Raw genomic sequence first — 26,386 nt, 5'->3', positions numbered from 1 at the left:
TGACTTTTTATTCACTTTTTATTAAATACATGTTTACATTTATGAAATACTCTACCAATTTAAAATACTGATTTAGATTAAGTTATCCATTCTTATCAATCATATATCCTTGAAAGCGTGCAGTGTTGTCAAACTTGAGTGACATTTACATGAATAAAAGAAAACAGTTCAATTTTTTTGTTAGAAATGTAACAGTATACAGTATGGCAGAATATACTGCAAGCTAGATGTTTATTTCAAAATAGTATACAACACACAAGCAGCGTTTAATTTTTATAGGACTTTGTAAAATTACTCTTTATGGATCTGCAGTTCTTTACCTTGTTGGAGCTACTGTAGTGATTAACCAGTGAACAGGGAAAAAAGACAAAACAAAACAGAAATGACTAGGTAAGTTGTATGCACTTAAGACATCCTGAGGAGCAGATAACTAGAACAAAAACGTCAAGGAATAACCTGCATACCCAGCCCATTTTCTGCCCATTGGAAAAAGCCACACTGTTTCTCCTTCCCGAGAGGGCACACAAAAAAGTTCTTTCCGTTATTGGGACCAATCTTCAACACAGTCTTCATCACACATCGCTTGCCGTGGTTACAAAATGGAAAATTCAAGTCAGCCCACTGCCAAAAGAAACAGGTTTTAGGCACGGTTTTAGCATACGTGATGGCTATTGAATTCCTTATTTTAAAATGAGCAATAGAAACAGATCTATAGGGGAGGCCCTATAAGAAACTCGTCCTACTAGTTAAAAGAGTTTGATCTCTTTTGCGATCACTGATTTTAGATTTTAACATTAATTGCAACTGCCTGCATTTTAACTAGTATAACTTTAATTGATGTCCACACATAGTTTTCTTCAATTAGGGCACTATAGTCAGCACTGTCTTGAGTACATCTATTGAGTACACCTAATGGTAGGTGACAGAGTCAAACGTTTCTCAGTCACGTACACTCCTAGCAAGGAGCAACGGCCAGGAATGTCAGGTTAGGTGCTAGTGCAGCAGTGGGAGCAGCTGCCCGGGCAGATGTAGAATCCTCATCCTTGGAGGTTCTCAAGATTTTGGCTAGACACAAACACGGCTACTGTCTAGAGGTAGAGTTTGCCATAGTCCTTCTTCAAGCAAGAGGCTGAACTAAATGACTTGTATGAGTCCCTTCAAACCAACATTTCTGCTGTGAATCTGTTTTACATCACACATAAGCAGATTAAGAGCATTTGCACAAGCCTTCTCAGCAGTAAGAGGAGTAACTACAACTGTAAGTTTAACTACTACAATCTTAGTTTCCATTCAGTGTGCAAAGTTATTTAAAATTACTTTAAACTTTAAATGGATCATATCTGTCCATAATTACAGATTACTAGGGGCAAAGAGGCTGCAGGAACAAATGCTTATTAGAAAACAGGCCCTGAAGTCTTATACATACTTGAAAGTAGTCACACTGAGTTTCTCTGGGTAGAGGACAGGTAAAAAACTGCCTGCCCTTGTTTTCTCCATCCTTTCTCACAACCCTGAGGCTGCAGGGATGGCTGTGTTTACTGCAGCGAGGATGGCCCATGCTCAACGTGTGAATATCATCTGCCATGTGAGCTTGAGGTTTGCTGTAATGACAGGTTACAAAATTACTCCTGCATAATGTTAAAGGGGTTACCAACACCACAGCCAAAGAGCTTTCTCGTACCATTACAACGTCTCACTCCACACTTCTACACACAGTAACAGCCGGAGAACGAACTTCTCTCGCGCACCCTATTGCACCTTTGAAGCTGAATGACTGCTAGTAGTGAACAGACAAAGCTGTGTGCTTTTCTTGCTGGTATTATACCAGTTTCTCCCAGCATTAGCCTGTGTTTTACATTATTTCAAAGTACTCAGATTAATCTGCAAAACAAAATAAATATTACCACTGCTATCATACTGCCCACACCAAATTCCAACATACTCTAAAACAGTATCCTGCTCTCAGTGGGAAAAAGACCAATACCAAGTAATTACTCCAGGCTGAAGGTATTTACATGCTTCACAGAAAAGCCTCCCACCCTCTTTAGTAAAAAGTTGAGAGTAATGCTCCAAATTGTATCCAGACAAGAAGTAATCCAGCTGAGGGCGTGGAACTGTGTTCTCTGAATGGGGTAAAGTTTCTTTCTTTCTTCCTCATGACTGAGATAGTCAGAGATTATATGAATGCAATAAACAAGGCTTTATTTAAAAATGGTAACATGAAAAAGATTAATGCTCTGAAATGTATCTAACACATTTGTAGAGCAGAAAAGCAGTGTTGAAACCATAGTGAAAAAAGAAGAGATTAATTCATTCTTGTTATCAGCTTAAGAATTTTATGTTCTCTTTTATGTCTGGAAGAGTGCAGTCCTGCAGACATCAGCAGTTTTCTTCCAACACCTCATTAAAACAAAAGCAAAATACCCAATTTTTTGTTGCTTTTTGTGATGAAGTGTTTGGGTTTGTTTTCTGTTGGTTTTCTAGGTTTTTTTAAAAAATATTTAGGTTGATGACTTGCTATAACTATGTGTTATCATGATTGAGGGACGTGGTTTAGTGGTGAACTGGCAGTGCTAGGTTAACGGATGGACTTGATGATCTTAAAGGTCTTTTCCAACCTAAACAATTCTATGATTCTATTTCTTCTTTGCACTCCTCCGTATTCTCAATTACCCTGCCTACATCCTCAGTTCTCTGCAGTCCTCTACTGAGACAGCAAGGAGAAAGTAGCCTGGCTAGCCACTGAGATCCTGTTTCAAAACTGGTCCTTCAGTAATGCAAGAAATAATTTCTGTGTTTCAGGACAGACACATGACCAAGAATTCTGCAGCATATCATTAATATCTTTCACATTCACCCTGCATAATTTACCACTGTAAGTGACATCTACCTTGCACTCCCATTACTGTTGTGTATGTCTGCCCAACTTTTCCTTAACAACCCTAACACATTCTCACATTTCTCTTTAACTAGGCAATGGGTGTGCCTGAATAGGGCTGTGTAAATAAAAATTCAGGACAGGTAGCATGTTGAAGTAGTTACATATAGGATGGGGAGGAAAGTTAAGAGAAAATAGTGACGGGAGGTTCATCAAGGTACCTGTACAGAGCTTCATATCATGGAAGAATGTTGAAAACTGCTAGCTGACAAATAACTTCAATCAGAATATATTAATTCAGGTACTTCCCTTTGTCATCTTTCACAATGACTTCAAGATCTCTCTAAGCAGATAGCAACCACAGTGCTAAGATCAGACAATTCCTTAGGTAGACCTGTGCTCATTGACCTATTAGAGCTATACTGTCCTATTCCATGGGAATAGCAGAACCCTGAACAGCTGTTTAGTTAACAGCAGTGCCGGCCAGGTGCCAAAGCCAGGACTCCTCTGGTGACAGCCTAGGTCACTCAGTGCTTCTGAAATCTGAGTGTATTTTTAGCTACCCAAGAATAAGTTACCTCTGGCAGAAATCCACAGACAACACTGTCTGAACCCAACAGCACAGCATTCCATTAATCTTCAGGGATAAAGTTGGTTTATGGGATTATAAAGAGACTTGTTTACATTTTAGAATACATACCTGACCGCTATATTATATTGGCGAACAGAGGGGAGGTGATCAGTTTTCTGTTTCTTTTGTATGTGTTTGAAAGTGAGAGGTTGCTGACAGGAGGACAAAGCCATAGCAGTTACGTGTGTTGAGCAATCCTTGTCTCTGCTTCCCCCTGACTGGTAGACATTGTTTTGGATTTGATTAAAGTTGCTTTTTGGAGCAACACACTGAGAGTGTCCGTCGGATATCGGGGTATCATTTCTCAAAACACTTTTGTTACCAAGATCTGTTAAGACAAGAGTTGTAGTTCCAAAGGCAGCTTTCCTATTGATCTTTATTTCTGTGCTTGGTTTTCTGAAATCATTACAAGGATACTTCATTAAGTTTATGTTAACGGCTGCGGAATCTTCAACATTCTTTGTCTTTGGAACTAAGGAAAAACAAGTTATTGGTTATAATATGTCTGCGTAGAGTGATACATCATATTTCTAATCTGTATTCATAAGTCATCATACAGGGAGTGAAAGAGTAAATTTACCATACCATCTTCAAAGGTCTCAAAACCTGTCATGGATTAGATATAGTATGAAATTTCTTACAATAAAAAAGCTCATGCACCTTTGGAGTCACGTACAATATGTGTTTCAAGATAACATTACTATTGCTTGAATATGACCAGAGGTAAATAGTACTCTGTAAATGAAAGCTATTGGAGAATAACCATACAGAATTGAATTTGGCCCAAATACAGGGATTAAAATATTTACAATTTTCAAAGTAACCTTTTATAACCCCAGCACTGGGAGATGGCAGGGTATGGTACCTCCAGCAGCAATACATTATCCACTTTTAAAGTATTGTCTTACTATTGGCAGAAAAAGAAATATTTGTTGGGTTTTCTAGTGCTTTCAGGGTTGCCATCCCTTCCAAAACACTGTGCACATCCAAACTTAACAATCCCTTACTGCAAGAGGCTTCAGAAGCAAGCAGTTCAGACATTTACTTTGCATTTATTTCCTGACATGAACAGCAATATGATTCTTCACAGAATCAGAGGCCCGCCTAGTGGCCAGTGATAATTCCAAAAAAGTGGGCAGCATTTATTAATGCTAGCTTAATAAATAAGGAGTCTGTAGGTAATCCTTCCTGGAAAAAAGGGTGAGTCCCTATGTGTGCTATCTTTGTTAAGCAGCTGTGAAGCCATAGTGTTCAAGAACAAAGTCCTTTCTTTTCCACCATCTCCAGCGAGTGTCTCCCTCCTCCATCTTCCCCTCCGTACAAGGAAGAGGGAATTCAGGGGAGGGGGAGAGAGGAAAAACAAAGAAGAAAAAGGGGCAGACAAGGCATGCACAAGGGCACTCTCTCCAAAAGCATTCTCACTCAGAAACAACATGGGAATCCCTACAGTTTACTCTCAACAATACTTGTTTCCAGGCTCCTTCCATTTTGCCACTGCTGCACAGTGAAACATTCCAGTGCATTCAGATTTGTTTAAGAAAGAATAGGAGCTTGGCCTTGTACTTAGCAAAGGAGCAAGGAAATTGAGATGTAACGGTAAATAGTTATCTCTGTCTACAGACTGAATTATTTCAGCTGTACGGCCAGCAGCTAGCTTTACGTACCAAGTATTGTCCTCAAAAATTCAAGCGTTTCTGCTGACAGTAGTTAATTTTAGAAACAACATGAAAGACAAAATGAACAGTGAGAAGGCAAGGAATCTTAAAGTATGAGAAGAGGGAGGTAAGCAAAACCATGTTTAAGAAAAATCTCAAATACCACTCCTATGATGCAAAAGTAAGTCTTATTTTTTGAAAAGAATGTTTGTAACAGTATTCCACCAAGTCTCACACATCTTCAAATTCTAGGCCTGTTTTCAGTAATAGCCTATAGCTAAGCAAGTGAAACTGAGAAGTACAGGAGAAGGAACAAGATTTTGTTACAATGCTTAAAATAAAGCATTTGTGCACATGCCATTATATACTTTAAGGTCCAGCTGACAGTATTAATTCCAGAATAAATGTTGGTTGGTAAACCTGAGTCTGTGGACAGGTTAAACTTTCAGGTTTCTGGTGCTGGCTTTGCAGGAGAATTAGTAAGATTAGCCTCTGCTGGCAACAAGTGTCACATAAAGCACAAAGACATACTTTTATCGATTCCTGGCCTGAAGAAATGGACTTTAGTGCGAGACAAGAGTTTCACACACATCACTCCATTTCTAAAAGGAATAACTAGAATGAAGCAATACTTTAAAAAAAGCATTGGAACTTATTTTGTAAGAACCAAGGTCAGTACCATGGTCACTTCTGAGGCTGGGAATTTGGGGGCACTTTGGAAAGTACTGCTCAGAGTACCATCAAAAGCTATGGGAATGTGATCTGTAACTCCAATTTCAGCTTATATACTTTGAGCCATATAGTTAAATTCAGTGAACTTTTAACAATAGGTCCTGGAGCCTAAAAAACCATCCAATTCTTGTCAGATACAGAAAGCCTCTATTGTTTACAAATAGATTTTCTTTCTTTCAGCTCACTGGATCTAGAAAAATAAGTTGTAGTACACAGATTTCAGCCACTTCACTGAATAATTCGCTACACAAAGTGAAATAAGTGGAGAATTAGATTTTGAGGTAGAAAAGTTTCAATATGGAATTATTATAGAATTAGCTTTATCCCTAAAAAGGCACACACGTGCATACCTCTAGTCTTTGTTTCTTGGAATATAGATAGCCATTCAAAATGTTTCTGCGCAACAGTCTCGATCCAAATAACTTCCTGTAAATACTTCCACAGAATAATTTACTCATTTTTTCTACAGAAAGTGAAAAAGAATACAAAGCTCCTCTTCACACAGAAAACAGGTCTCAGTAGAAAGCGCGTCCATTACCTCACTCATCCCTTCTTACTATCTAAATTTCTATACAGAAATCTGGAGAGAAGCTAGCATGTTACTCTTTCCCTCTTCCTGTCCCTTTCTAGGTCTCATTCACAGCTGCTTCTGCCCACCAGATCTAGATTGCAGCATTAAAAGTTCCAATAAAAGACAAACAATAAATTTGTATAAAAAATCCAGAATCATCCTTACTCTGAACTTGGAGGATAAATCCTAGCCCCTGAGAAAGCTGACATCCTTTTGGAAAGGGTATCAAAATACACTGCTTTTGTTCACATGAAAGAATGACAATTACTTTTCTGCTCCCTGGTGATTTCTGTATCAGACATATGTTGACTTTAAGTTAGCTAAAGTTATATAAATACAATTCACAATGAAACAGATCTATAGTTCTAAAGACTAGAAATCAAAACCACAATGCTCCCCCCTTTCCCAGTACAGGTTACAGACAACCTTTCAATACCTTCAGGCCTTGAAGTCAAACAGGCATCACAAATTCCAGCAGAAGGCTTGTTTATTAGGGTACAGCGCATACACGTCCACTCCTCTTCAGATTTCTGAGCTACATGTTCGTTAGAACATGACCCCCTGCCACATGCCCAGCCAATTAGGCTATTTCGAGTTGGCAGTTTGCTGTGAAACAAAAGAATGATGTTAGTCTTTTGTGACGTTTCTTCTACAAATTGCCTTGCACCGCCATGCGCAGGGAGGCACAGGGCTAGGGAACAAGTAGCACATGGTGTTTTGCCTGCCTATCATAGCTTGGACAGCATGTCATGGGTAGAGTTTGATTATTTTTTTTTCTTTACCTCAAGGGCAAATCTTTCCCAAAGCTGCACAAGTAATACAAATAAAAATATTTATAAGAAAATGGACAGAAAGTTAATAATTAACTGATGTACTCTCCAGCCCAGCCCAGAGGCCTCAGCCTCTCTCAAATTCCCTACCATTTTCAAGTACTGCAGCAAGAAACTTGGCAAGAAAGGGAGACTGTTTCAGTACTTTTCCCCCATCCCTTGTACAACACGCTTACAAACAAATGCATTATTGCATGTAGAACTGTTCAGAAGTCACACAATCTAGCAAACAAATTGTTTTGCTCTCATTTAAATGGTACCCATTAGACCAGTTTGTGATTGTAACACCCAACTGAACTTAAAACCTTAAAAGTTGGAAAGTCTTTCTTGTGCGTCACCTTTTCCTGGAAAGCCTTTTAACATTTAGGAGCCAGTTCAGAATTTAGGGTTGGGGGTTTTTTTGGTGCTGTCTTTTCTCCTCATCAGAAAGAGTTCAGAAGTGTCCTCGCTGTGACTTCTGAGCCAAAGCTATACTCCAGATACCTCTATAGATTTAATTTTATTTATTTTCCTGTAAATTCTACCTCCTATGTTGATACACTGATTCAGAAACATAGTTACCATCTTACGGCCACATGTTACCAAGGTCTAATTTTGTCATAGTATCCAAACACTGTTAGCATGTTAAATATAACTTGAACTTACCTGTTCAGTAAGACATGTATGCAAATTTTTAAGTACTAAGTGCTTTTCTCCGTAGTTTTTGCTGCACTTCAGGACTGTTGTGACACTCCTATCACTTATTCATCATTATCATTCTCCTTAACAGGCTAGATTTCTAAGATGATGCTAGGGATACCCACTACCTACCACATCTCTTCTACAACAGCAAAACTAAGGAGGATAATGAGAACTCCTGAGATACCAGAGATCCTGTGCTGTCAAGAGGTAGAACAGACATTACAGTATCATTCGTCAAAATACCGTGGCTAGATAACAAAAGAGCCAAATTGGAAGTGTTAAAATGCATGTTTTCACATCATTAGATCAGTTGTTCTACTCAGCTATCAAAGATGCATTACTAGACTACATATATTCAGCATGTCACACTTTTGAGTTTCATTCTGTGTCACCTCCCAGGTCCATCCATCATGTCGTGTGTCCCTCCTCCCCTTCCCCTCCATTTTGGAACATGAAATGTGGTGGAAAAAAAAATGTATTTTAAAGATTGAAGGTACATTTGAATTTGATGAGGTAGCTTATAATGGGTATTTCCTTCATTTTTTCAGTTGAGCAAAATCATAAGCTACTTGACTTGACCCAAGAACCACTGGGTTAAATTCTACAGTTTATGATCTGTAGCAAGTCAGTCTGATCACAGGGGCTCCTTTCAGTCTTCAAACATGAAAAGCTTGGAATGGCAGATAAACCGCCTGAACTAAACATACTTTTATATGGTAATAGTTACTGCATAATAGAAAACAGAGCAGTAGAACACAGAGACCCACCATTAGGATGAAAACAGCACAAGAAACAACCTTTTATTTTATAGCTACCATTACCACGTTTTCCACTGAAATATACCACTGTTTAATTATTTGGGTTTTTTGAAAGAAAAAAAAAAAGGCAAAGCAAAGCATAACAACAGAAAACCAAACCACTACTTGTTCTAGAACAGAGAGAAATAGATTTTTTTTTGTTTGTTTCCCCTGCATCATTTTCTAGTTATCTGACTTAACAGAACACTGCTGTCTTCCTACCCTTCTGCAAAATATTTCTCATTATTACTTTCTGAAAATACAGCAGATTGGGGTTATCAGCATGTGAAATATTTATCTTCTATGCTGGAATTTTCTATATTTCATCTGTACTCAAAGGTGATATTTAAGCTTTAACCAAAATCCCTTCAGCCATCTGAATCTTGGAAGACGGTTGGAGGTGGGAGAGGGATTTGTGTGTTCTGTAAATCTTATAAAAATATATATATAAACACATACACTAATGAAGGCAAAGTTTGCAAAGTGAAGCAGTCTCTTTCATCAGATTGACAGAGCTCAGTATAAAAACACAAGATTCTGAAACCTCAGACAAAAACTTTCAATAACAACTTAGGTATGTAAGAGTCTGAATAAGGTGCTTTTGGAACTTTTACCTTTTGACCCTTTTTGATATCAAATGCATTTTGTACTTTTCTAAAATAAAAGGAGGAAAGCTACTGCTAGCACAATTTCTGTAGAACTGAAAGTGTCTCTGTGGCACACCTATAGTAAAAGCTTTCCAAATCTGTTAAGAAGGAAGAAAAAAAAAGTCCTAAGCCCTACAGTATTTGCTGCACTCTGAATTTACCTGAAGTTTTAGTTTTCCTCAGTGTAACTTTGCAGCCAAAACAAAATTGCATAGACACACAGCTGTTCAGATATTTCAGGACTGGAAGGGCTATATTATGAAAAGAAATAGACACACAAACTCCTACCTTCCCTATGCCACTCAACTGAGTTGTGTGTAAACATCCAAGCCTATTATATTGATAACATCAAGAACAATTTTTCCAAAAGCATTGAATAATTCTGAGTACTGTGAATTGTTTTATAATTCCCACATTTGATTAGAGTAATAGCAATTTCATAACAGATGGGGCCTTTGAAAGAAATAGCATCAAAGAGTCAAAGCTTTTAACTATTTTTAAATACCAGTGGCCAAAAAATTTCTTTTGCGAAGTCAAGTGAGTTTAGACACAAAATGCACAAGGTTCCATTTTACTTGAGAAGTGAGGTCCTCTTACTGTAACAGCACTTTGAGGACAGCAGTGCTTAGAAGTGTTATAAAGTTACCATCATACCTAACGTTGACAAGCTGGGGATCTGCCTTTTGACACTGGGAGCAGAAGTAAGTCATCCTGTTATTCTCTCCTAAACGACACACAGTGATCTTCCCATTGCACTGACCACAGGCTGGGCGCCTGTATACTTTGTAGTGTTTGTACAGTGGAGACCCAGTCTTGCGGCACTAAAACAGAACATGTTTAAAACCCAAGTTAGAGACCCATTATAAATTTTATGTCAGTCCTTCTACAGTTCAACTGAAGCTACAATAAAAACCCCTATGTAAACTGACAGCTCAATGACTACATAAGGATATTTAAGGCACACTCATAAGGGCTATCATCTGTATTTCATCCTCTTTTATGAAAAGAATTTACTTTAAAGCATGTATTCCTGATTCCACTGTCTGGAATTCTCCACATAATGGAACAAAAGACACAAAGATGACAAAACAAAAAACCAGAAAAAAGCAAACCAAAAAACTCCCCTGTCCCCCCTCCCCCCCCCCCAAAAAAAAAAACCAAACCAAAACCCAAAACAACAAACCAAACATACTAGCATGGTATAAGCAAATATATGCTAGGTATCCCCTGAGTTCAGCTGGGCCACCTAGCTCTGATTCAGCATCAGTCATCTTTGTCCCGGCACCTGCAGGAGTGTTCTTAAAGAGCTGATGAGCTCCAATCAATGCAGCATAGAAAACAAAAATAACAAAACAGAAGACACAATGCCAACACCACCTTCCCTCACCCCAAAAAGAGCCAAAAAATACGCTGCAGAGCCACCTCAGACCTGATACCACAACCTGGGTTAATCAACCTTCCCAAAACCTAAAGAACTAAGCAATGCAGAAATATTCCAGCAGTTCTGTAGGAGTCCAGTAGCGCCTGGTAGAGCTGCTCAGCTTCATCTAAGCACTGGCCATGCCAGACAAGTTGGCTCATGAAAAGCCACCTGGCACTACCTGCCAGGAGCTTGCCAAAGTCATATTAAATTAAGTACAGTACAAGCCCAATGGGCACAGTGACCTTAAGAGCCTCCAGAGGGCTGACAAGCAGGCACATAACATGAGACAATTCACATGGAGTCAGCATAGACATACCCCAGCTAAAACTGGCAGAAGAACAAAACAAAAAAAAACCAGACACACACACAAAAAAATCAAACAAAACAAAACAAAAAAAACAAACAAGAAAAGCCCAGTAGAGATGCAGCCAACTCTGCAGAGTCACATGAGTTTCCGCACTACAATCACAGTTTCTTGGGCACAGTTCAAACGATACAACAGCTGGCCCAGCAATACCAGCCCAGCTCTGGCAGGGTTCAATAGCTCTAGCTCCATAATGCATGAAGACCCTTGGAGTTTTCCCAAAATACAGGTGTGTTTGAGTACAGTACAGTATATTTGCTTCTGCTGTGCTCTTATTCATCAGCCTTCCTAAATGAGAATGCTGTTGACGGTACAATCCAGTAATTGAATCAAAAGGAATTACTAATATATATTTGCATGAATATTTACAAGCAGTTTGCTTCCTCCTCAAGATCTCTCCTCACAGTTTATAGATAGTTTATTAGTAGTTTCCTCCCATCCAGTTATTTAAAAACCAGACAAAAGCAAAACCATTTATACAAACAAGATTCCTCTTCTTTGCATCTGTAAAGTGTTACTACAAATGATATAGTATGATTACTACAAACATTCTATAAGAGTCTATAAAAAAAATGATCAAGCACTACCCCTCTTATTAACCTGGTTTTGTTATGGTTTTATATTAAAGAGACTTGGGGGGAGGGCTAGCTCTCCTTTAAAAGCACTTGACTGGTTAATACCTGCTACGTATAGATTATGAATTTTCAAAATAGCTAAACTGAGATACAGAGAGTTTAACTTGTTTGTTTATGGTCAGTCTAAAAGCCCGTGACACATTTACATCTCCTAGCATTATAGTTGTTGCAGAACTGGATGCTATCTCTTTACTGGTAAACTTCGCTACGAAGTTTGGAGAATGAAAAGACTTCCCTAGCCAACAGACTAAACTACTGTTCAGTGGGTTGGGGGAAAGCAAACATGTAAACAGAGTATTAAACAAATTACATTTTTAGCCTTTACGATTGAAAGACTATTAGGGAAGTTAGGTGCCCTCTTCCTAGCCTACCAAAAAAAAGAATTTTTAGCAGCACTAGCTCCTTGCCTTTTGTAAGTACCAACAGAAACAGACAAGAATTTCACTGCTGCTGTTCATTTCTCTGCATGCAGTTTATAGAAGAAAAACATACAAGAATTAGGTCAAATTCTCTTTTTCTATTTTGGAATATTAAAGAGCAACAAGGAATTATAGAGTTGATGGGGAAAAAATGAAATCCTAGTGAAGTTGTGGCAGTAGGGAGAAGCTTGAATTTGTTTCACTTCAGCAACCAAAAAGGTTGTTTCAGTTAGAAAAAAAAAGTTTTTAGAAGTTACAGTCTATTTAGCCAAATAAATATACTTGCTATTTCAAGTTTCGTAAAGGAAGCAACCTGAATCACCTTCATACTTCCCTGGGGCAATCTCTAGTTCCCAGTAGGAAGAGTGACCTTTACGTAATCTTACATATAAGTGTGTGCTTAACCTACATCAGTTCTGATGCGTTCAGCAGCGCATGCACATCAAAACTGTACTGGCCCTCAGGCAGCGTTTGTCAAACTCTTCTGCTACAACTCAGCCAAGGCTATGCACATTCTTTCAGTCTAGATTGCCCCACCTTTCCGTCATTTGACAATTCACAATTAATAAAAAGCACACAAACCAACATTCCTATTCATGGAAACACTTGTCCTTTTGCGTCTTTTTACTGTTTTCACCAGATGATCACATACAGTTAACATGCCAGAGTCAAGTTGTGGAGGTTTCTCAGAAACATGTGCCAATACCTTATAAAAAAGCAGGGTAAAATCACGTGTCATTTTCACCAAGCAACGTATATGTTCATCTGTCAGTTGGCAAACCTGTAAATAAGACAAGAATGATTTTTAGAATATTATGATGCTAAGGGACAACAGCAGAAAGACCTATAACGTGGGGGCACTCAGAACACCTTCAGCTGATGTGGAATTGCATTGTTCCCTGTTATGATAATTCTCTGATTTCACATTATATCTATCATCTCAGTAAAATAGTTCATTTTCACATTCTATACCACACAAACTCATTGTGTGAATACCAAACAATGTACTTTGCCTCATCCTCATAAAACATTAGATAACAAATTCAGTTGTTTTCCTCTATATTGACCTAAGAGCTCCAGATGACAGGAATCATGTGGAGTTAACAACTCTTAATCCCCTCAACTTCCTTGTGGATTACGATATGACCTACCTATCATCAGAGGCTCTTTCCTGTGAGAGATCTTCAGGAAGAGTACTTGAGCCAAAGGCATCACAATTAGGAAGATGTATCAACCAAACACATTTTTCTTAAGAACTCAAAATTTTAAGTCACATTTTTCTTTCCTCTACCAGCTCATATTGCAGACACATTTAAAATCCAGACTAAATTTATGAAGAACTTTCAGAAATACTACGTTTAGAGAACCTTCCAGTTACTGGCTTCACCAGCTCTCCTTTACATTCTACGTAATCTCAATCTGTTTTGCAAACATCATCTTTTCAACCAAAGTTTGGAGACGCATGCTTGAGGACCCTAACCAAAAAAGTATGGTAAACGATGGTAGAAAAGCAAATGATGCCAGCTAGCAGGACAGGAAGTGGAAGCAGCAGCTGGAAAAATAATAAATGCTACCACATAAACTATTTTGGCAATAAATGAACAAAGAAAACCTGAGCACTTCACTTTCCTTTATTTATAGGCTAACAATTTAATGCTAGCCCAACAGGATGCTATAAAAGTTAGGATTTGAAAGTTAAATAAATTCCCTACTCAGGAGAGGTTTCAAGTTGTAAGAGAGAAGGCTTAGCCCCACAAAATATGTCCACTCTGTGAGGCAATAGCTTCCAAGGAATGCCATGACAAATATCTCCAGTTATAATGATAAAATGTTTAATTTAGTGTCGTAGAATAACTTAAGAAATGACAGATGATAAAACAAAGGCAAGATGATGTCAAAATGATGTAGATATGTTAATTTACATTCTTAATGCTTTGGTGTCATTAAAAACAATCTTGAGACATTTCACCCACCGTAAGAGCTGGATGAAGACCACTGTCAAACAGGGCTTCATTTTTTATGATATTTCCCACTCCAGGTAATACTGCTTGATCCAATAGCACATCACACAACATGCGGGTTTTCTGTTGCTTAATCTCACTTTCTGCTCTTAAGAAGCTAAACTTTGGAGAACAGACATCCAAGCTTTCCATCATTCTCACTTTCCGCTCACTCTCAGCTGCATTTCTGGAAGAGGAAAATATATTAAGATTTATTTTTATTTTAATTATATGCTAGTATAGTAGTATGGGTTTAAAAACAACACATGAAAGTATATTAGAATATTATACGCAGGTAACAGAAGCCATGAAAATATCAGCGACAGGAAGAGGCACAGAAATTACATTAACCGCCCTTCCCCAAAACAGGTCAATTATACATATATGGAACATGCATCTGGTCCAACATACAATAAATCATCCTCATTTTGTTCATATTAGTTTGAAAAAGAATTGCCAGGTCCTTGCTTTAAAATTACTTCCGACATGGAAAGACCATGTGTCTGGCCTAAACGTAACTAACTGTATGGTTACGTGGTCCAGTAGTTACAACATGACAATAGAAGATATATTTTCTTAAATCTTGATTTTATTAGGTTAAGCATAATAATTTGAAAATAAAACAGTACAAGTCATCATAGGCTTACATAAGCTTTTCTGTTTTGTAATATTAAACATGCACGTATGTGTTACTTGAATTTACATGCTCCTCTTCACTCAAGAGCCTCAAATGCTTTAAAATCAAGCTTGCTATGTTACTTTTATTAGCAGTGAGAATTATCATGCTGATGGACAAAAACATCCACTTAATGTCAATTAAAACAATTATACCAATTTGCTTCCAAAAAGAGAACAACAGTAAAAACTCAACCTTGGGAGTATAAAAATCTGAAACCACTAATCATTGTAGGTCCTTAGTCTTGTTAAGGAAGCGAGAATTGCATGGAAATTAAAGGAGCGATGGGGTTCCGCATTCAGATCCAAGGATGGAATTCAATCCCACTTTCATTCCCAGCCTTGAGACTATCTAATGAGACTATGACATAGAACTACTTTAACTGCATGTAAACTGATACAAAAGCAACAAAACTAAATTACCATACCAATAAATATGATATGTTTAGAAAGTTTTGATTTGTTTCTTTGTGTCTATGATGGCATCTAAGCACTTAACAATTTGTGTGTGATTTTTTCACTATATTCTTAGAAAAATCTTATAAAAAGCTTATACTAAAAGAAAGTTATAAAATAAATTGTGTTTAATTTGGTTAGTTTCTGCTTTACCTGTACTCTACTGTCACCTCAAAAAAACAAACAGTATCTTCTGTAAGCTGTATCTCCAAAACTGGTAGTGCTCCATTTCTGTCTTTGCTTCCATCAGGATTAATGCGCATGGAACCGTTCATACCAAAGTGAATCCTCAGAGATAAAGAGAGTTCTTATGGGTATTTTAGCTTAACAATGTTTCCCAGCGTTACACTAGTCTGTTTTTTGAAGTTATGAACCATTCTTAACTAACCAAGACAGTATGTATGTACATTAATTCTAGTCATTAAGAGTAACACGGCAACAAACTACTTGCTTACATAATGCTCAAATCCTAGAGAAGAACCCTCAAGTCAAACCCACTCCAAAACACAGCAGTTTTCCAGTGGTCTTCATAATTCATTACACAGAAGTCAAACCTGATCATTAAGTAACTCACTTTTCCAGTGTATCGCACTGGACATGCTGGTTTTCCAACATACGTTCTTAAGTCCTCAGGGAGGCTGAAAGAAATGAGCCTACTTTGCCAGATGATTTTCTGTTAAATAAGGCAGAATTCACCTGGTATGAAAGGAAAGATTTCAGTCCCCATATTGCCAACACTGTTATCATATCAAAGGTACTTCCTATAATGCCATAACAAAGTAATTAACATCTGCCATATGTTGTTTTCTGCTTTTCCTTGCCTACAACCAAGGCAAAACCTGCAGGTCAATTAAAAATTAATAAGAGAAATAAACTGAAAAATGCACAGATGAAAAAGGAGTGGAACAGGCTCTTTCAAGCATTCCTTTTACAGATCACTAATGGTTTAAGAGGTCTTACATTTTATAACATATTTTACTGGGAGCCAGTATACTTAAATAAAGGACAATTTTGACTATGGTCTCACACATATTATTTATTACAAACCCAGCTGGTACATTCAAATCCTAAAAAAAAAAAACCAAGATAGCAGGAGCATCCTACTTCTATACATTGTACATCAGGAATGGTGGATTATTTTGTAGACACAAAAAGATTTGACAGATTAAACTACACAAATGACCAAAGAAATTAAACATCAGGTGTATATTTCTTTTTAACCTCTCTTTGTCATATTTAAGGAAGGACAGGCATTTTATATATTTACAGATAGGTTAAGACAACATTTAATTAAGCATAGTCTTAAAGTCAGCTCTTCGTGTAACTTCCTCATAGCATTTGTTCATTAATTTTTTTCAATTTTTAAAAACCTGTCTTTCCAAAACTCTCTTCTTACAAGTCAGTTCAGGTGAGAGTTATTTCAGCCACTTTTATTTTCAATAGGCGTTTCCAATTCTCAAGTGCCATGAATAGTACTGCATAGGCTTAACTAGTCAAATTTCTTCTTAAACCTAGTAAAATTTCTTTATAAACCAGGCTTTTGCATCTTGCTACCAAATGGTAATGCAGTAAATGCTTCCAGAAAATTCTTTGTAAAGAAATAGCATTCACATTAATAGTGGACGGTTTCATTTACCAAGCTCCAATATACTGTTTAAAAGGAGCATTAAGAATTGCAACTATTAGCTACCTTCGTGACTTCACAGAATCACAGGTTGGAAGGGACCTCTGGGGTCATCTCGTCCAACCTCTCTAGGAAGAGCACAGTCTAGACAAGATGGCCCAGCACCCTGTCCAGCTGAATCTTGAAAATGTCCAATGTGGCCAAGTCAACCCCTTCCCTGGGGAGATTATTCCAATGGGTGACTGCCCTCACTGTGAAAAATTTCCCTCTGGTGTCCAATCGGAATCTCCCCAAGAGCAACTTGTGTCCATTCCCCCTTGTCCTCTCCATGTGATGCTGTGTAAAAAGCGAGTCTCCATCTTCTTTGTGGCTACCCCTTAAGTACTGGTACATGGTGATGAGATCCCCTCTGAGCCTCCTTTTCTCAGGACTGAACAAACCCAGCTCTCCCAGCCTATCCTCATATGGCAGGCTTCCCAGTCCTTTGATCATCTTGGTGGCCCTTCTCTGGACCCCTTCCAGCCTGTCCACATCCTTTTTGTATAGCGGGGACCAGAACTGTACACAGTACTCCAGGTGTGGCCTGACAAGCGCTGAGTAGAGCGGGACTTGTCAGTTCATGACTAGAAAAAAAATATTTGAGTCATCGCTACACATTTACATTCAAAAGCCTTAAGAAATTTATAAATTTTCACTCCAGTGTGTTTCATTACCTTTGATGTCCTAAATAGACCAAACCAGAAATCTTCTCATTTTAATTACAAATAGAAAAGCCACACTAATTAAACCTAGGATCTGTTATTCAATGATAGCTAGTAGTAAGGAGTTGATGATTTTTTGTTGTTTTAAAGTAAAAACGTGAGGTTTTCGAATGATTTATTGCTATACAATATTGTAAGGATCTGCTTTTACTTAAAACATTTTCCCCATAAACATAAGAGAGTAGTATCAACACAGTCAAACTATTAATCGGAGATGTAAAAACCAGTAACAATTCACATTATGAAGTTCTAAGGGCTAAGATGTCATTGGATGTCTTCCCTTTAAGGGATTTGGAGTCAACAATTATCTCTTTCCTAAGAACATTTTTGTCCATTTTCAGTTATGCAAAAACATATGTGCATTATCAATTTTCAGAAACTGTTCTACACCATTTATCACTCCAAATTTACATTAACAGCATACCACAGAAACTAAACCCAGGACAAACTCTCTCACATAACTGTATAATTTCCATGGCAAAACATGCAGTCCATGCAAGTCTCTCCGGCACAACTTGAGTATCAGAGAATTTTTTTTCAACTTTCATTATTTAAGTGACTTTCAAGGCAAAATTGAAAAAAAATAAATCCTCAGATTTTCAAGAAAACCTTGACTTCCTTCAGTGACTTTAGTGTCCTTGTTTAAATAGACATCAAAAAGTAGAAGTACTAATTTCTTCAGAAGGTGTCATTGCTCATTTCTACTCTTAAAAAAAAAAGTTTCTACTGCCCACCGTGGATTGCAAATATACTGAATTGAACTTTCTTTGCTAATTGCTGTCCACAACATGGCAACACTTCAGAAGTCTCCTCCTGCTTTGCGAGTCAGGCAAGCAGTAGCCAAACTTAATAAAACAATTTCATGGCCAGGTTATCTTCTCTGACCAGGCAGTCATTCCCCACTTGAGAAAATCCAGGAGCATAAAATGAGTTAATTATCCTTCATGGCCCAGTCTTTCATAAGACATGTCTGACTAACATTATTCCAGTATGACTACCAGCTTTTCACAGGTAATCTTAGCAGATGAGAAAAGCTGGTTTTGTTATGTTGAAAAACTATGTACAGTTACAGCATCTGTATATCAGTAACCCTCCTTATAACAAGAAAGTCCTATATTTGAGAATTAACTTCAATAAAGAAATAATACATCCTCTGAAGGCATATTCCTTATTTCCTCTCCCAATAACAATCCTGGCAGCCAATCTTAGACTGCTGGAAGATGCATTTTCTGAAGGCTTCCTCCACCTCCCCTCAACATCTTTAAGATACACAACATACATTTTTAAAAAAAGAAAATAAAGATATTCATTATCAGATAGTAAGCAACTTCTGCCTCCTGTGCAGAGAAGACCTTTCCTGTACATAACTTCTACAATGTTTCCAATCAAATAAGAGACATGACTAAAGGGACTTCAGAAGTGCAGCTTGGAGAGCTACAAGAACTGATAAATTGATGAAACATTTAAGCTCATTATCAAACCGTAAGCGAAGGTTGTTTTCATTAAGTACAATAAGTTATTGCATTGGTGAGAAAGCTTAAGAACTATTTAAGATCTTTCAGGGTCAAAGGATTATATTTTCCATACTAGAACTTGGCCACATTTTCTTTCACTGTGAAGAGAACTTCTGCAAAACGCTTATTTACTCTCCTTAATAAGAGCTTTTTTTCTTCTGATAACATAATTCAGTCTGTTGAAAAAATGTTTTCTTACTATATAATTTACTCCTTTGTTTATCCAATCAATTTGTAATACATGCAACAGCCATTTTAAAAAGGCTAACGTCTGTATCGGACACCTCCCCTGCCTTTTTTTTTTTTACCTTCCTTTATCACTGACTTATCTTTTTCTTTTTTAAAACCACTTTTTCTTCTCTGTTTCTATTTAATAAAGCACAATGCAAAGCAAGAGAAACTGATTAGGACCATAATCCTATCCTTCACAAATACGGGTAGCTTTAAACACATATGCAGTCCTGTCCTACTGGTTACTTGTATGATTGTCATGTAAAGACTGGTATGTGCATGCAACCACTGTAAACTGTTGTACTCACAGACAAGTATTTTGAGTTCCATCTCCATCCTATAACAGCAGTGCCACAAAAATATTATGTCACAGAACTGTAAGGTATTTGTTGATATTATCAGTTTTAAATGAACAAAAATCATGACCTTACACCTTTGTTCAAGATCAGTCACTAGGTGACAAAGACTAGGCTGAATGTAGAAAAGGTGTTGTTTCCCCTTTTAAAGATTTAGAAAGACTAGAACTACATTGCAAGTAGAAGGGTAAAAGAAAACCATTAAATGCAAGCCTTACTTATTAAATATAAGGGCCTTACTTTTGTATTCTATACTAATTACAATAAAGAATGAGAGGGGATTCTTTAATAATACATTACACTGTGCGCTTGGTTAGATTTATTTTTAGTTGACTTTGCAGTACAGAAGCATATTGAACTAGAAAAAGTAAACTGGACTCCAAATACAACCTTGATGGCCAGTACAAGAAGATGTCCAAGGCATTAAAGCATATGACAAAATCCTAAACATGCCAACAAATGCCTAATAAGCTCTGCAAAGCATGAACAAACAACAATTTGGCAGTTTTACCATTTGTCTAGATGTGGTTTCACTAGAAAGTAGAGAGTTACATTTATGATACCCAAACCATTCATCTGCCAAATTTCACACCATACTTCCAAACCAAGGAGTTGTTAATATTGTTCAAAGAAAGAAAGAAAGGCAACGTAAATGTATACACACAGAATATTTTAAGTTTGACAATTGTTTTCACATGAGTATATTATTGGAGCAATTGAATCATTAAAAATTAAGTACAGAATTTCAATCTAAATTTCTTAAGGAAAGTTAAAAGAAATTCCAAGTACACTTTGTAATGGAAGATATTAAGTAACTAACTGCATGCACTTCTGAGTTTTGTCCCTAGAAAATGCAACTTCCTGTGTGAAACAAAGCATTTCAAGGAATAACTGTCCTTTTCAAATATCTTTACATAGAATCTTAGACTAAGAATAATGTAATAAATGATCTGAAAATATAAGTGACTATATCCAGTATTTCCAGCACTGCAGAGAGGCTGCTGGGAAGTTTCTCTGTAACACTAACTTTCAAATCTCTGAAACTGACAGTAGCAAGAAAAAGATGACCCCAGAACACGTACAGGCTGAACACATAGGAAGCCTTTTTCTCACCTCTTACCTCAAAGCTTTCTGATCAAAATACATAAAAAGTTCCTTTCCCAATGTCTCCACACCCCTGTAAACATGTCCGACAAGGAAATCGTGACCAGAAGTTCTCTCTTCACTTGCAGCAGTCTGAAAATGAGTATGCACACACAAAGATTAAAAGAGAATTTATACTGTTTTGATTCTAGCATCAGTACACATACAGCAAGTAGCTGTATGAACTGATTTTCCAACCTGGACAATATTAAACCTTTTCTCCTTAGGCAGCTCTATCAAAACCAATGAGACCATTAACCCAGGAAGCAGTCACTTTTGCTAATGCTGTTGTAACTTAATTCATTCTTTTCCGAATTGAAAAAATACATCTCTTCTATCAAGGTATTTTATGCCTTTTCCTTCAAGTCATGAATTCACAATAGGAGTTCCAGGCTGATGTAAACTAAACAGGTACACTTTGAATATTAAATGCTGTCAGTGTCAATTCTGCAATTTGCTGACCTATATCCTTCTTCAAATGCCTCTTGATGGAGCTTCTACACAAGCTAATAATATGCTTTCTGTGTTTCACACAGGGCATTGTGTATTACAGAAAAGCCTCCACTGAGCCCAGAGAGATATTTCTCTTCTCACCAGCTGAAAGTCTGATCTCAGAAGATATTCAGCAGCAGGTGGGACACCACTAGAGGACAAGAAAAAGATAACTGTGACATTGAAGCAATAATCTTTTCTTGCTTAGCACATGAAACTCTACTCAAATTATAAGAAGGGACCAATACAGGCTATCTGGTCCAAACACCTGCTTCAAAGCAGGACTGACTTAGATCAGGAAGGCCTTGTCCAGTCAACTTCAGAGTATCTCCAGGGATGGAGACTCTCAACTCTCTGGGCCCTTTTTCCAGGGCTTCATTATTGCCATGATGGAAAATTTTTCCTAATACCTAATCAGAATTTCTCCTATTGCCACCTGCATCTGCTGCCTCTTATCCTGCCATGCACCTCTGACAAGAGACCAGCTCTGTGTCCTCCATACCTGCCTTTTAGGTAGCGGAGGAGTGCAATAAAAACCCCGTTCTATCAGCTTCTCCTTGTGCATCACGTGCTTCAGCCTGCTAATCATACCAGGGGATTCACTCCAGTATGTTGCTATCTTTTTCCTACTGGGGAATCAAAAACCAGACACAGTAATCCAAATGCAGCCTTGCAAGAGCTGAACGGAGGCAACAATCCCTCTCCTCAGCCTGCTGGCTACACTGTCGTTAGCACAGCCCAGTATGTGGCTGGCCCTCTTCCTTGGAAGAGCACACTAGTGACCTGGACTCAGCTGGTATACAACCCTAGGTCCTTCGTTTGTGTGGAGCCACTTTCCATCTGACTAGCAGCCAGGCCTGTGCCATTGCATGACATTATTCTAAGTGCAGGACTCTGCAACTCATGCAAATGATGAACTTAAGTTTCTGCCAGCCCGTTTTTCTCAGCCTGTAAAGATCCCCCTGCCTAGCACCTCCAGTTCCCCAGAACCTGCTGAAACCAGCAAGCACTATATTCACTATCGTCACAGCCCTAACTGCAAGGCACAGATATGCATACCAGTGCTTCAATCACAACACTCAATTGCAAAGCAAATACACATTAAAGAGACTCTGGCAAATCATCAAGGATTCAGCTAGTTAGTGAAATTTCAGAGCTACTCTCTATGCAGTCTCCTACTGTATTATTAACTTGAAATTATATACATTTAGAAGGTTTTATGGTTATTATTCTGTCAAGTAGAAAAACAAAAATATTTTTGCGTAACATCAACATCATTTACTTTGCCTATTATCAAAGTACGAAGAGAGCAAAATTTTGCTCTCATGTAAACAGTTCATCCCTTCCAATAAAAGTATTAAAGTAAGTTGGTGTGCAACAAGGCTTATTTTACTTTTAAGCCACTCAGGTTTGTTTAAGAGTAAGAAGTGACCAAGACGAAAAACTAACTTGTTTTTTCAAAATATTTTAAGTTCAATTCATACCACTCTGATATCAGGTGAGCCCCCACAGTCATTACAGTACAAACTCTTAAACAGTTTAGTGCTTAGCAGCAGCCAAAGCTCTGGCCATAGTTAGCAGCCTCTGTAAAATCTAAAAAGCCTAAGACCCTGGGCTGGGTATGATGCACATTTGCCAATGAATAGAGTCTGTACAGTAAAAGTCCCCTCAGGCCAAAGTCATGAATGTCACTATATTTGAGGGAATTAAATTTCTTTTTAAAACCATAGGAGCATAAATCTTTACCTCAAAAATCTTAGCCCAGAAAGATACAAACCTACAGACTGATCTGTTAACTGCCGATCTTAAAACAGGCATATCTTGAATCACACTCTTAAATTGTTCTTTCATTGAAGCACTTATTGAGCCTTAATCACAAACCCTCCTACGCTGCCTTTTATACACTGAAGGTTAGGGAAAATTCCCCAACTTTCTGTCTGTAGGCATCTAATATACTTACTTGGGACATAAGCAACACACAATTTCTCACAGTTGAGCAAAACCAGGCATGAAAAAAAAATACCCTAGCCACCTCTGTAATCAAAACCAGAGGACCGTATCTTCACAGCTCATCAGCTAGGCCTGCTTACTGACATCCTAACTCCTTCTACCGCAAGGTCTCACGAGCCCCGGTAGTTTTATACTGGTGAATTATTTTATGCTGCCAACAGAAAGGATAAAAGCTAGTAGAAAAATTACGTACTGTGTACACTGCGAGTAGATGCCACTGTACTGTGTACACTGCAAGTAGTTGGTCCAATTAAAATAATTTTTAAAAAAAGAGAATAAAAAGCTCCTTTTCTGCAGGCCGATGTGTACCTTCCTCACATCATGTTTCATTCAGACTTGAGAAGACATATGAGGTTACAGAAAAATTAAAATTAGGAACTGCTACTATAATCTTCCTTGTATTGTAGGTTTCCTGAAGCTAAATGGGATTTTTAAAATTTACCTTAAGTGAATAAGATTCTAAAAGCTTTCCCTATTTCCCCAAACCCCTATGTTTCCACAGCTTCGGCGCCTCTTTACACGTCCGACCAGCTAAGGCTTATTTATTACGTTGATGACAAGAGTATTTTATAGTTTAAAGGAAGAACCACCAGTCTCCACGGCCCCGCCCCAGCGGACGGCAGCCGCGGCGCCGGGCCTCTGCCGCAGCCGGGGGGGTCCGTGGGCGGGTGGGGGGAAGCCATGCCGGCTGAGCGCTCAGGGCTCCGGCCCGCCAGCACCGCGTCCTCCCGCACCCCGAGATTAATCTCCTCTCCCCGAAACCCGGCGGCGTTTACCACCGCGCACACCCAGGGATCCGGCGCTGCGCCCCGCGGGGCCCCTGAGGAGAGGCAGCTGCCCGACCCTGCCCTGCCGTGCCCGGCCCCGGCCCCGGCCCCTCACCGCGGCGCCGGCTCCGGCTGGCGGGGCGCTGCCCCGCGCGTTCCGCACCGCCTGGCCCCGCCGCACCCGCGCCCGCAGCCGCTCTCCGTGGAGCGCGCAGCCGGGGCCCTCCACCATGGCCGCGGGGATCGGATAGCACCCGCTCCGCGCCTGCCCGCCTCCTCGGCTCAAATCTGCCGCTCGCTCGGGGGCGGTCGCTGCCGCGCCGGGGCCGCCCCGCCTCCTCCCGGCCGCCTCGGTGAGCGCCGGGCCGTTACCGCGGGGCTGTCGTGGCGGCCCCTGGGGCAGCTCAGGCCGAGCCTGAGGGAAAGAAACGCGACGGGCGCCCTGGGGCCGGCCCCGCTGAGGGGTGCCCGGGGGCGCGGTGAGGGGTCCTCGGGCGCCGAGGGGCGGCTGCCGCCGGCCTGCAGGAGGCCAGAGGGGCGGGCCCGGCCTAACCCCGCTCTTCTTTCTTTTCCAGTCCGCCTAGCCCGTGTCTTAAACTTAGGCTGCCTTCTGCGTGGAGCGGAGTGTTAATCAAAAAGCTTTGTTTTGTGAGACCCTTCAGGGAAAACACGGTATATCCTTTTTATTTTGTTCTTAGGTGTGAACGTCTCATGCCCTCAAATACCTAGTTAGCTGTCGCAGGGTTCCTGGTATAGTCTAAAACACCCTTGAAAGTACATCTTCTGTAAAGACTTACTTAATGCGCAATTGGAAGCTAATTTCAGCCTTTAAAAAGTCAACATTTATTAGGTTTTTTGCAGTCAGTCTAAGTTTAAACAAGGAAAATGCTCCTTTCCCTGCTGCATTTGAAGTAAGAACTGGTGTAATAAACTCCACAAGCTTTTAAGAAAATTGCGGGAACTTGCGTTTGAAGGTACAACATTAGACATCGTTTCCTAATGTCTGCTTTGTGAGGCATACTTGCACTGGTCAAAATCTCTCAATTAATATTATTTCTTATATAAATAGTCCAGTCTTTTATCTGGGTTCAGTCAAAATGTGTCTTATTCCTAAAAGATTTTTTTTTTCCTGAAAGGAAGTGACTAAATCAGGTTAAAGTCATTATGTTTGCTGAAATAAAACTGTGAACTCAGATCTGCTACTAAAGTTAGGGTATGCTACCCTTTGCCGCAAATGTGTTATTTTTTCTTTTTCACGGTGATGTTTTTGCTGTGATCATTCTAAATTAAAACAGTAAGGCAATCATTAGCCAGAGAATTAAGCTCACTAGTCAGAGAGCAGAAACAACCAGTGTTCCAAAATGGTATGTGAAACTGATTTTTCTGCTGCCCTTGAGTCTTCCTTTACTGTTCTTCCAAGGCAGTTAGAAATTGATACATAACTCAGGTTTCTATATTCATATGTAAGCACCTTAAAAGTACAGACAATAACAATTCCTGTTACTTGGCTATCAAATATTTTTCATGATAAGGGAATTTATAACTGGGTATTTTTCAGTACATGGTTTGTGTAGTGTGTTACAGCAGAGTAGGTTTTCAATTCCACATCAAATTCTGCAGGTGTATCAGAAGCTGCCATAGTAACCATTTAAGGTTCTCTACCCCTTTTTCCACTCAAGTAAAAAATCAATTTTAACTAGAGATTCTGCAGTAACTCACCTTCTGCATGTGTTTTTATTCCACTAAAAGTTGAATTCCAGGTATGTACAAACTGTTGTCGGTGAGCTTTATATTAAAGTGTTTGGTGGTAGTTGATAAACATTTGGGAGCTTCTTCGCTTTAAGAAAAGTGTTTAAGAATACATTTGCAACAACGGGAAGAGAGGTAATAGCACTGTAAGAGATACCAGTCTGACAGTTTTAGAGTTAGATACAAATGCCCAATGCTGAACTCTACATAAGGATGGGTTTTAGGTAAAAGTACTTGAATGACAGCGGCTGAATGAAGAATGTTTGCTGGGCAAAATTATTGCTGATACATTTTTTTAATGATCTAGTAGTGCAGCAAAGACAGAAATATATAACTGTTTTACAG

The 26,386-nt window shown here is 38.8% G+C and overlaps 1 protein-coding gene across 1 annotated transcript; it reads right to left on the bottom strand.

Moving 5' to 3' along the window:
• On the bottom strand, positions 1-24,606 carry NEIL3 (nei like DNA glycosylase 3). Its single transcript, XM_075091175.1, has 10 exons — positions 24,408-24,606; positions 21,001-21,116; positions 15,548-15,682; positions 14,237-14,450; positions 12,970-13,044; positions 10,077-10,243; positions 6,904-7,073; positions 3,579-3,981; positions 1,427-1,601; positions 1-621 (listed from the first exon to the last, which is right to left on the bottom strand). The coding sequence occupies exons 1-10, from the start codon at positions 24,522-24,524 to the stop codon at positions 445-447; spliced, it is 1,749 nt and encodes a 582-aa protein (XP_074947276.1). The 5' UTR covers positions 24,525-24,606; the 3' UTR covers positions 1-444.
• Between the last annotated feature and the right edge of the window lie 1,780 nt (positions 24,607-26,386).

This window comes from Phalacrocorax aristotelis, chromosome 4 (assembly GCF_949628215.1).
Source record: "Phalacrocorax aristotelis chromosome 4, bGulAri2.1, whole genome shotgun sequence".
NCBI lineage: Eukaryota > Metazoa > Chordata > Aves > Suliformes > Phalacrocoracidae > Phalacrocorax > Phalacrocorax aristotelis.
Note: the sequence above shows the minus strand (reverse complement) of the source record. Positions and strands in the feature narration are given on the sequence as shown.

Bases quoted from the DNA above. Each gene is read 5' to 3' on its own strand.
- NEIL3 (XM_075091175.1), bottom strand. From the start codon at position 24,524: ATGGTGGAGGGCCCCGGCTGCGCGCTCCACGGAGAGCGGCTGCGGGCG. The intron at 21,117-24,407 runs GTGAGGGGCCGG...ACTCATTTTCAG, and splicing joins CAGCCGGAGCCGGCGCCGCG to ACTGCTGCAAGTGAAGAGAG. The intron at 622-1,426 runs GTATGTATAAGA...TTCTTTTGGCAG, and splicing joins CTCAGTGTGACTACTTTCAA to TGGGCTGACTTGAATTTTCC.